This window comes from Camelus bactrianus, chromosome 27 (genome assembly GCF_048773025.1).
Source record: "Camelus bactrianus isolate YW-2024 breed Bactrian camel chromosome 27, ASM4877302v1, whole genome shotgun sequence".
In the NCBI taxonomy this organism is placed as follows: Eukaryota; Metazoa; Chordata; class Mammalia; order Artiodactyla; family Camelidae; genus Camelus; species Camelus bactrianus.
Genome location: NC_133565.1, coordinates 11,928,565 through 11,941,080, shown reverse-complemented (window position 1 = coordinate 11,941,080; position 12,516 = coordinate 11,928,565). Strand labels below are relative to the sequence as shown.

Genomic DNA, 12,516 nt, shown 5'->3' with positions numbered 1-12,516 from the left:
AACCAGGCAAACCCATGGCTCTCATTCTCTTTAACAACAAAATTTAAATCTATACATATACTACCTTGAGACGAATACACAGTAAGGTCAAGAGGTTATGGAATGACATGGAATGAAATACGTTAGAAAAAGAAAGAAAAACTGCATCTTTCTCTTACAACTTTCTTGCCGAAATATAGAAAATATAAGAACACACACAAAAATGAATTTTAACATGCTGCTTTCTTAAACCCCAAGTTTTCATTTTACTCAAATTTTATTTTATTTCGCGCAGGTTAATCTGAGCTTTCATGATCTTTGATTTCTTTCAAAGAAGGCAGTGAGTATAGCCACTGAAGTGGAAAACAATGTAAAATATTCAAAGAGTAGTAAATTTCAGTGCTTGGGGACATCATACAACAGACAATTCGTAGACTTAACAGCTCACACATAAAACTCTCTGGCACTTACCATGTGTTTCAATGAAAAAAAAGAAAAAAAACCTAACAATTTTAAAATTAAAACTAGGTTAGCTACAATGCACTCCCTTCTCATGATCTATTATTAAAACAAAAACAAAAACAAAAATTCTCACCCCATTCTCTCACTTATTATCTGAAATAAGCTTATATAATTTCACCTACCAAAGCTAAGAAATATACCTCAATGACACTATTTTTTCTGTTATGACCTCCACGAATATCAGATGACTGGGATAAAATAAAATGTTTCAACAGTTAACAATTTATTGCATACAATAAACAGCATACATGACTGTATTTTAAATGAAAATACAGAAATAAAAATATTTCAATCCTATAGTCAAATAACTTAAAAGGAGTAAGTGAAGATACCCTTTAAACAGTAGATATTCAAATTTCACTTTACAACTCAACCCTAATAGCTAAGGGAAGGATAAATGCTCTGGGCAGAGAAAATTCAAAAATCTGAAAGCTCCATGTATTTGTGCATTGTGTATTTTTTGTGATCCCTAACGACTATCAAGCATGTCTGGCATTACTCAAAGCACTCAAATGTTTGACAGGTGAGACTAACCAATGACGCAAAGGGTATGAAACCTCTAATGACCAACAACAGGATCTCATTCTCAGCTAAAAGGGAGAGGGCTATGTTCAATGCTGGGTAATAGCCCAGAGAGTTCTGTGTCCTGCGATACTACATACCAGTTTAGTTTACATAGATATGGTAACTTAAATCTTCTAACTCCAAAAGAAGTGCTATAATCATTCTGTATCTAAAATGTGATCTTCTGAAATGGCTCTCTTCCCTCCAGCAGCCCTCTAATATATCTGGGCAGACACTTGAGGCTGGCTAACTCCACATCTATTCACCACCTTTACCCTGACATGTCACTATGATAGAAACTGCAAGAACTAAATACTAGGATTCCAATCCTCACTTGCACTTGGGGGATGGCATGTGACACAGGTCTGACAGTGACCTAAGAGGAAGCCTACTGGTGGAATTCTGAGGGTTTGTATTCCTCATAAATAAAGGCAAACATGACTAGCTCGTATTCTGAGTAGGAAAAAAAAAACACTTAATTTTTATTAGTAGATATTCAAGAAGTTAACTAATTTCATCATTTTCAAATTACCCAAGCAAAGACCATATAGGTCTCTGCAAATCATAAAACTGTACTTCAATTAAAAAAAAATTTACTAATATTTCAAGCCCACTTTATTTTACAGGCCAGTAAAAACTATCAAACTATTAGAAGAAAAAAATGTGGCATCCCATATAAAAAGTTTCTGTCATTTTGAATAAACTATTCAGATATGTCAGTTTACAGGAAAGAGAACAAATGATACATTTTGTCTAATAAAATTATATTGGTCAAACAATATTACTGACAGAAGTTTTAATCTATCTCTTTAATCAAAAGAGTAACAACCTTGTCATCAAATACTTAAGCAGAGGCTAATTTTAGAGTCATGTAGATAAATCCTATCTTCATTGTGACAAATGGACCCTTGTACTGTACAACATACAAAATTTCTTAACACAACTCCTACTTCTACTTTAATATATTTCCTTAAGAGTAAAACACATCATAAAATACAAGCGATCAATGAATGAACAGCTTCTAACAGTTGAACCACAAAAATAATAAATTTTACCATACCACAAATCTGATCTTTGGTCCTTGCTACCAGACTATCAACATCCTCTTTTATGGGCCATAACTCTTTTAAGAACACACCCTCAGGTTTTTTCTATTAAGGATATATAAGCATCTTCTGCTAAACATCAGTAATCTCTTCCTGAAAGTGTGAAACTGTTAATTGGAAGCATTTTCCCCATTATTTTAGATGGAAAAAAATTATACCTTTTTACATGACAATATTAAAAAAAAAAAAACAAAAAACAAGCCCTATCAAGCCCTATCTAATTTCTTAAAGTGTATCCAATACATAGTAAATATCTATTATAAATAATTATCCAGTTAGGAAACAGAGCACCCTGCTTCCTAATCATCAAATCATGAAGTTGTTAACAAAGAATTATCATCTTAGTGGGTAAGATTCTAGACCTTCTGTTGACATGTCATCCTCTTCAGAACATCTTCAAGTGATTGTGACCTTCTACTAATTCTGTATAAAATGTACCAATACTTAATCCTCACAGTGTTTTGTTTAAAATGTTAAACTGAATTTTTCAGACATAAATACAACTTGTTAAAAAAATTTAGAAATATAAATATTCATAACATTTGAGTATCAATAAGAGGTGTTCTACTGAGAAAAACAAGAAATGAGACATTTTTGTATGATACACCTGTATATTCTGTGATATATGTGTACCTGAAAAATACTCAATCTATAAAAGTTTACACTTAAATAGAGCTTGGGGCAGACTATTCAATACCTACGAAACTTTGTACTAGAGCTAACAAATATATAACCCTCAAAATAAAAAAGTACTAGTGCACTTAATACATTCTTAATTCCCAACAGAAATATACTATAATAAATACATAATGTTGCAGGAAAAAAGGTGTGTTGTGGGTGGGAGGTAGCATATTGGAAGAAAGCATGAGGAACTGTTAAATTACACAGACTTGAGCTAGTACGCAGAGACTAAGGATACAACCATTCAGTAAGCATCTCTAAGATGAAGCACATAGCCAAAAGATGGGTACATCCATCCTGTGCTACAACCATCCCCAACAGCTTGCTGCATTCAACTGTGCCAGCACATCCTACATTCACAGTAACTGGTGCTCTGTGGTGCACACTTGTTGGGGAAATGTGTATAATGGAGTCTATGCAACTTCCACATTATACATATGGACAATGTTCACCTTTTATCCACAGTATGTGAGCTAATTCGTGAAATAGAAATACCCGCATTGATGTAATAAGGTTGTATAAAGTTATGAAAACATCTTTATTGTGGAAACAGAGTAGAAGCTATTAACACAATTCCATTTCATTAATTAATTTAAACTTGATTCAAATGATATTACTGAAAATTTTAGAGGTATTCTCTAACATGTATGTCCTAAACAAAAAGCTTCCTCTTTTAAAATACAATTACCTCTCGTAGGGCTGGTCAGTCATTCAGAAATTCAATTACCTTTGTTTCTAATACTGACTTACCATCACTGAGAGAAAGCAAGCAAGCCTGGAGTTGATTTTTAAAAAGTTTTAACAATTTTAGAATACAGGATCATTTAGAAAACAAAATAAGGCTTGGGTGAAACTACCACGGTTAGGTGATGATTCTTGGCAATATGAGTGTGCCGAACGCCTGGGAGACTCAGGTAAGCGGGACACGCGAAGAATATATTAGAATGAAGAACTGAATTACTTCTCAGATAACTATTACAAAATGTTGCCTTGCCTTCAGAAATAGAAAAAGATCACCGATTCCTCTTTCAGGTTCTTTCACCGCTGAGTGCTTAGGTTCCAAAGTGCATGCCAGATATTTAGTTCAGCTCTTCAATAACTTAAATAGACTTTGTAGCCTAGTTTAGGTGATTAACTACCACTTAATACATTTTTTCTTAGTGGAAAATATTTAAGAGTTCCAATCCATCCATTAACAAAGGAACTTTTGGGAATATAACCTGCTTCTATATAAGTACTGCGTGCTAACCGATTGCGCCACTGGAGTGCCTATAACCTGCTTCTAATTAGGGACCATTCAAACAGTAAAATATAGTTAAATCATTAACTCAATTATTAGTTGTCTTTTACCATAATAAAAAATCATCTCCACTACACTATCTTGTCCTAAGGTCAAAAAGGCAAAACAAGCAAACAAACAAAAACAAACCTCACACATTTTTTTTTAAAGCTCCAATTTTTTTCAATCAGAAATTCTCAATTAAAAATAGAACATCTTACCTTTAAAATCATCTCTTGCTCCTTGTCCTTCTTTCTTGTTCATTTTTATGTCAGAGCAGTTGTTAGGGGCACCTTTAGAGTTTTCAAGGTAAGCTGAGCTTGCTCCTTTCTTGGAGGGATGAGGATCACAGAGTTTTGCATTAATCTTATAAAGCTCGAGGGCTTTAATAGCTGCTGCATTGTTATCCATACGAAGAAAAGTTGGACAGGAAGCACAAAACTCATTCGTGCAGGCCTCATTTCCACAGCCCTCAGTTAACTGGTGGTAGTAGCGTTCTATTAGATGCTTTGCAGCTGCTCGCTTCCTGTACCAAACATCATCAAACAGTAAGCACAGTGATTAGTGCAGCTCTCAGGTACAAAGCTCAACAGATCATCAGCAAAGCCAAAGTTAGCCAAGCACTGAAGTAATAAACTTGCATATTAATATGAGGTGTAGAAAACAGAGATACACCATTTACACAGAAGTTTTAACTAGGGAGATATTTGATTGTTATTTCCTAAGATGCCATGATAAAGAATACTGATGCCCGTCAAAATAGTTTGTTTTAATAGAACATGCTTTCCTTTAGTTTTAAAGGGGGGGAGGTTGTTGATGTGCTTAAACTGTTTAGCACAACAGCTACAAATCCCAAGTTTTATGGCTGAGTATTAGTATCTTACCACTTTAAAAATTAACATTAAGAAAATGAAAGTCTATTTAAATATCAATTCAGCTTTCCTTTACACAATTACCATTTTGTTTCAACAGTCTGTAAATACTTGATCTACAGTTAATACAGAACTTGTATGGGGAACAAAAAGTCTTCATCCCCCAACTGTCTACTATATGGGAGATCTAAAAAGAAACGTATTAATAAAATATCCAAAGTTTGTGTTATACCACAAGAAACTGGCTCCGAAAAGACAATCTTGAACCCAAAAGCGTCATTAAACTTCCTCATTAATATCAAGTCACAGGAACACAGAATACTCTAAACTCCCTTTAGAGCAAAATTTTATATTCTTACTTTGTGAATTTAAAGTATGTGGATTAATGCTCCATTATGGCTGGTCCAGCAGAGCTAGCCAGCAAGGACACTGAAGAAGGGATCATTTCACGAAGCAAGAAGCTGGACTACATGATCTATCTCTATGTTTATTCGGCTCTTAGTATCTGTACTTCTACTACTGAAGATATGAGATCACTGTAAGTAGTCTACTGGACCCAAAGAAACATAATTCATAGCTATTCCTTTTGGTTCCAAATACACATACAGGAATAAAAACTACAAATAATCAGAACTATTTAAAAAATAATTTACCTAATTTAATTCTCCATATATTCCTACAAGTATCTCACAAACATGTAGGACTAAATGGCAACTGGCATTAGTTTACATCTTGTCAACTGTGAGATACATCTTGTTAATCATGAGAAACTAAACAAGACAACAAATAAGGGACACACTAATCAGTCTAATTTTGTCTCAAAAGTAGGACTTTGTTTCTAAACTATCAAAGTAAGTGATAAAGAGTAATAACTCAAACACATTCAATTCACTGTGGTGCTGTTTTTCAAATGTTCCATGCAAATTTACCACTCACTGCATGCAAATAGAGAAAAAAGAAAATCCCACAAAACGCACTTAAAAATTGCATGAACATGACTTGATATATCTTATAAACAATTCAATGCCTGAAAATTAAAACGTATTATTTCAGATATGTCACTGTGCAAAGTACTAAAGTGACAACATGTAAAGAAAGAGAAATATAAAATCTAGAAGATTTATACCATATGTTGCTATTCCTCTTCCAAAATGCAGTAACTTTCCCTAGTGAGAATGTAAATAGGTATGAATTTCCTTTATGGAGGAAAATTATGAACACGTATCAAAAGTCTTAAAAATGAAACAGAGGATGAACCATACAAATCAAAGATGCCGTTTTGGGGAGATAATATGACAATTTTGTAAAAATGTTCTGTTTCTATAAAATCTGGAAAAAACTGACATGCCCAACAACAGGAGATTAAATGAACTGATAACCATTCACACAATGGAATAACTAAAAATTATCAAGCTCTGAATGTAGCAGACATCATTAATTGATCTTTTAATTGTAAGTCAGTTACAATGTAGTAAGTGTAGTTAGAAGCCGTTTTTATTTCAAAGTGTTAGTAGTCATTTTCTCTGAATAATGTGATTAAATAGGTTTTTAAAATTATTCTATCACTTTGCTTCTGATTTATTTTTCTATAATACATGACTTATATATTAAAATTAAGGAATATGAAAGAGGAAAATGTTAGTGGTTTTAAAACTTCATACACGTGATTTGAATAGCCTCAAGGTTACTAAACTGTCCTTATGATTTTTCAAAAATTAATTTTAAGAACCGAAATACTAAAACAGTCTAGCTGTTTTTCTTAATGTCAGGTTTTGTCCTAAAAACACCACCAAACAAACAAAACCAAAAAATTGCAGTCATATACATAATGCTTCTGGCATGTAATGCATAAAGAAGCGTGAACAGGAAAAACAGGACAAGACCAAGAAATCAAAGACCCGCTTTAAGCCTCAAAGCAGCTGTACAGTCTGAACCAGCAATTTCCCAGGGCTCAGCTTCCCATCTTGAAGCCTCCGTTCAGTTCTAAGTCTGCAACAAGGAGGTGAACAAGGAAGGAACTAGCATTTGCTGAATGTCTGGTAACACAGTGGACACATCTAGGCACTTTGACACAGGTCATCTCCTTTGAGTCCGATGACTTTGAGGATTATTCTTCACACAGCCCAAAAAGGAGACAGAACTGAGAGTCAAATCACATATCCAAGGTCACACAAAGGAAAGTAAGGAACTAGGGTAAGAGTAGGAGTCCAGAGAAGACCTCTGGACTCTGGTTTCAGAGTCTAAGTCGTTTCCATGACATTGTCTTACAGAAGGTGATACATTTCAAAATAATTCTTAACAAGGGTAGTACGAAAAAACTTCATGGAAAAAGTCCCATAAATAACGTGTATTGAGGAACAGGTAGCACTATACTCTGCAAAGTTAATACATCTATAATTTGTTGAGGACCTATGTGCTAGGCACTTTACAGACATTCTCACTTTGGAAGGTGGTAAACCCTTCTAACGATTACAAGTTAAAAGCTCACATTCTGAGGCCAGACTGCCCAAGTTCACATGCTGGTTCTGCCACGTAGTAACTATGTGACCTTGGATGAGTTTACTTAAATCTCCCTGTGTCTGTTTCCTCATCTTAAAAATGATGGTATATGTAAGAATGATTATGGCTGTGAGAGAGTTAAATGAGTTTTTATGTATATACACACACACACAGACACACACACACACACACACACACACACACACACACACAGTGCTTAGGACATAGGATGACACACAGTAAGCACGATGTGTTAGCCAGTATCATTATTGTTACAACTGTTATTACCATCCTCACAAGTCTATGAATTAGCTGCATTAATCCTCACTCTGCTGATGCTCAGAGCAGTCACATAACAAATCAGACATCTAGTTAGAGAGTTGAACCCAAGTTTGACTCCAAAACTTGGGCTTTTAATACCACTGAGGGTACATTTAATATAAGAGTAAGCCCTCTATTTGATCTGCTTCTCTGCACCAAGACTTAGATGTAGTAGCTAGACTGCTGAGACAGGACTGAAAGGAAGCCATTGCCAGAACCTCCATGTTACCAGTGCAATCACCCACGACCAGCAGTTTTCTTCTTTCCAATGACACCTTGGATTACCTGCGTACAATTCTGTATCCCCATCTAATTTAGAGCATATAAAAAAGCCTCTAAGTTGGGAATGTGTACACTAATAATGACATTCTAGTAAATGACTGGTACAAAATTAACCCCTATACACTAAAAGCTGCCAAATCATAGCTCATGGATCAAATCTAGCAAGGAAGCTGTTTTTTATAGCTTGCAAGCTAAGAATGATTTTTGCAATTTTAAATAGTTGAAAGAGTCTGTAAAAGAACAGTATTTGTGACACATAAAAATTTCACGAGACTTAAATTTCAGTGTCCACAAAGTCTTATTAGAACATAGCCAAGTCCATTCACTTACATACTGTCTACTGCTGTTTTCACACTACAACAGCAGAGTTGAGTAGTTTAACAGACGGTACAGCCTGCAGAGCCTAAAATAAATACCACCTGGCCTTTACAGAAAAAACTTCCCAACTCTTAATTTAGACTGTGCTTTCTGCCCTCCAGTGACACTTTCATCCAATCACATGGCCTTCTCACTCTTTCTTTTCCCTCAGCAAATCAGTGCAGTAAAATGTATAACTTTCCCCAAGTACGATTTTTTTTAAAAAGAAAGAGGAAAAAAGAAAGGTAAAGAAGGGATGAGGAGGAGAGAAGAAGAAAAGAAAATGAGATAGAAACATGGAAAGAAATGAAGGGAGGCCTTTTCCCTACTGGGTCCCTTTAGTGACACCTTACCTGCCATTCAAAACTATCAGAAGAGGGGCCGTGGCTTACTTTCTATAATTTCCTCACATCTCACTGACTTTGCTTCTATTCAAAAAACAAACCAAATACTTTATAATGTATTATTTTTTTAAAAGGAGGATCTTTCTCTTATCAAGGTCATGTCAAGCGAGACCTTCTAGTGAGAGAACTCTCAATGCCCTTCAGATTACTTACACATTTAAAATAGACAATACTTTCCACTGATTTCTTTTATTTCCATGAATGAATCGCTGAGACAGCCCTACAAATAAATGTTCTATGGGATAAATCAAATATGGAGGGCCAGGGTTACTCTAGAAAACCTGGCAGAAGTCTTTTAAAAAATGGCTTCACCTTAGGGGAAAGTGTACTGACGTCAGCAGTCAACTTGGAAACGTACAGGCAAAAAGACGGACTGATGAAGAGGAGGGCTATGTGATCAAGCAGTGTAAATACAAAAGGCAAAGTCTAGATGACAGGCCCACAGCATCAACTGTCGAAGTCTTCCAGCTTTCCTACATGTTTGGAAGTTTTCAAAATAAAACACTGTGGGGAAAACAGTTTCCACACTGTAACTTCCTAGAGAGTAGATCAGATGACAGAGGAAATGGTTTCAGCCACCAGTGGCAGAAAAAGGAAGATCAATTCAGTATCATCAATGGCACTATTACCACATCTGTTGACTTTAAACCTGTTTTTGGAAGTCTAGTACTTAATTAAAATACAAACAAACAAAACCCTATAATGATAAAAACAAGAGTTATATGCTGACCATACTATAAACAGCAGCTTAATTTGTTCATCAAGGAAACAAATATTAGGAAAGTTTGTTTAATGTTCCTAAACCAATGGCAAACTACTGGAGTTAGAACCACTGAAATGGCTGCCAACAATGTAAGAGATGGAACTTGAAACAGATCTTAAACTGAACTTAACAGGCAGTTGGGAAATCAACAATGAACACAAGAAGGAAGACAAAGAAATAAAAATAGCAACTGTCAGAAAGTGAAGATACATCAGTGAACAATGAGCAAATAAGACTGGAATGACTGGAATTAGAATTAAAAACAATAGAACACAGAAGAAAAAGTAACTGTGACATGCAACATAAAAACAGTAGATGAAGTACCGAATAATAAAAGGAGATAAAAAGGCAAAGATCAAAAGAACATGTGAATGTTAAGTAGAAGGACTTTAACTGAAAATGAAGATGTGAGGAATCAAGGAGCCACAAATAAAACAAAGGGCCCAAGACTTGTATGATCAGTCTGTGAAGCTTATAATCACTGCCTACCCATCCTGCGGGTAAGCAGAAAGCCTTTGTTTCTTCTAGGATGTTGCCTTTGTAAACACTCCATTCCCCCTCCCCCAAAGTTTTATTTAATGTAAAAAAAATTGTAAGAATGATCAATGGTATATCCTAGATAGTATTAGGCCTTACAGAAATAGATCTCACAAAAAAACAACAACAACAACAAAAAAAAACCCTATGACACAGCTATGTTCAGATTTAAGGTTAGGTCTGTTACAATGCAACTGAGTGAATTATTAGATTATTTCAATTGCGAACTCATTACCATGATCCAATCAACCAGACAATAACTATAAAACAGGAAAGTTTTTGTGAAAACTTTATTTAAATTGATATATTTTACTGTTAGAAATATGTTTACTGTAACAATAACCCAAGTATTCTTTTACTGACCTTTATAATCTCAATGCCCAGGGAGTTTGTTATATAGTGCACACAAAAATTGCAGATCTAAACATTTATATAAAATTATTCACCTTTAAAAAACTTTTTGTTTTTTAGAAATGTCACATTTTAGAGTGAAGTATAATAAACAAAAAACAAAACATAAACACCCACCTCCCTCCAATTAAGAACTGAAAGGGAAAGGAATACAAAGTACACATTAGCATTAATGTAGAGCAACTACCAATTCTCTGTGATGATCTTGAAATATGGTCTTTGATTTTTAATTCTGATTCAAAGATGGTCAAGACAGAACGTATTCCTTGACTAATTACACACTTGAGTGTCTACCATGAACCACGCAACAGACTGTAAATTCTGTGATAAAGAGGCAGCTGGCTGACCAGATTTTACATTCTAGATATTTGGATCACTCTTACAAAATCATCTTTTTTACAGGGTTTAGGAAGCTGAGAAAACTCTGGGGTTGCTAAAAAACTTAAGTTTTAATATATATTGTTGAGAAACACGTTGAGTTCTTTCTGTGTTTGGGTAAGAAAATCCTTAAAACTGATCTTTGAATTTATCTTAAAGATTATTTAATACACATCAGAATTAGCTTTTTATAGGTGATAAGTAAGCCTGTAGGTATATTTCTTCTAGCATATGGATTGTCAAATCACTAAATTTATCTGAACAAAGATTAAAAAGCTAACCCACTAACCAGAAGTAACTTCAGCAAGACGGAAGAACAAGAAGCACCAGAACTCAGTCCCCCACAGAAACACTGACGTACACGTGGTCCCAAAAGCCTTTATGAGGGTATCAAGACCAGTTAGAAAGCTGCAGTACCCCAGGTAAGCTGAAAGCCCAAACCAGCAAGGCACGCGTAAGAAAGCTGTCTCCTGTCAATTGCTTCAGCCTCTCCCCAAATTGGCACAGTTCACAATAGAGATGAGAAGCCCAATTTGCAGCTTCACCCTTGGGAACAAGAGAGAAGAATAATGTCCAACATTTCAGTTTTTTGAGGGAGTTGCCCAAGGTACTAGTTTCTGTCTTGCCTAACTCAAGAGAACTGAAGGAACCAGCATACACTGGATGCCCAAGGGCTACAGAAAACAAAAAACAGTTCCCTGGTTTGCTGTAGCCCCAGAGAACTTTAAGTGCCACAGAAAGACAAAAGAGAGGGCAAAAGACTATAAGCTCTTGAAAAAGAAACCAATAAATCTCTTCAACTGGGAAATTAAAAGCACAAGTGTCCAGACAAACCCTTAAAAGGTTTTAGAGGGACCAGAAATCTCTAGCTAGGTTGAATGATGGTGATCTTCCCCTCTATGAAGCTAGTCCCTAAAGACTGGGAGAGTAGCTGTTTTACAAATGGAAAATCCACAGCAACAAAACAAAGCACATGAAAAACAGGAATCACGACCCAGTCAAAGAACAAAATGAAGTTCTAGAAAATGACCTTAGGGAAACTGAGACCTATGAATTACCTGACAAAAGATTCAACTTAATTGCCTTAAGGAGACTTGACTTACTACAAGAAAACACAGAGAAAACTAGATGAAATCATGGTGCATGAACAGGATGAGAATACCCACAAAGAGAAATATTAAAAAAAGAAGCAAGAACTCTGGAGTTGAAGAATATAATAAGTGAATTGAAAAATTTACAAGAGGGGGTCAATAGGAGTCTTGATCAAGCAGAAAAAAGAACGAATGAACTCAACAGGCGAGTCATTAGAAATTCCTGAGTCAGAGGAAAAAAAGAAAAAAAAAAAAAAGGAAAAGTGAAGAGAGCCTAAAAAGATTTATGGGACATCATCAAGCTGACCAGGGTATGCGTTAGGGGAATACGAGCAGAAGAGAGAATGAGGCATATGCAGCTTATTTGAAAACCTAATGGCAACACTTACTTCCCAGATCTGAGGAAGAAACTGAACATCTAATTTTAAGAGGCTCAAAGGACTCCACCTAGGATGAACCCAAAGAGGCCC

General features: G+C 35.2%; 1 protein-coding gene across 4 annotated transcripts in view; it reads right to left on the bottom strand.

The window, feature by feature from the left end:
- UBE3A (ubiquitin protein ligase E3A) overlaps positions 1 to 12,516 on the bottom strand; it is a 77,142-nt gene that overhangs the window by 21,863 nt on the left and 42,763 nt on the right. For all 4 annotated transcript variants that reach the window (XR_012502738.1, XM_074354171.1, XM_074354170.1 and 1 more), the window contains one exon: positions 4,353 to 4,657. Coding sequence is in view for 3 of the 4 variants with exons in the window: in XM_074354171.1 (XP_074210272.1) it covers positions 4,353 to 4,657 (305 nt within the window). In the remaining variant the exon portion in view is untranslated. The remainder of the gene's footprint in view (positions 1 to 4,352; positions 4,658 to 12,516) is intronic.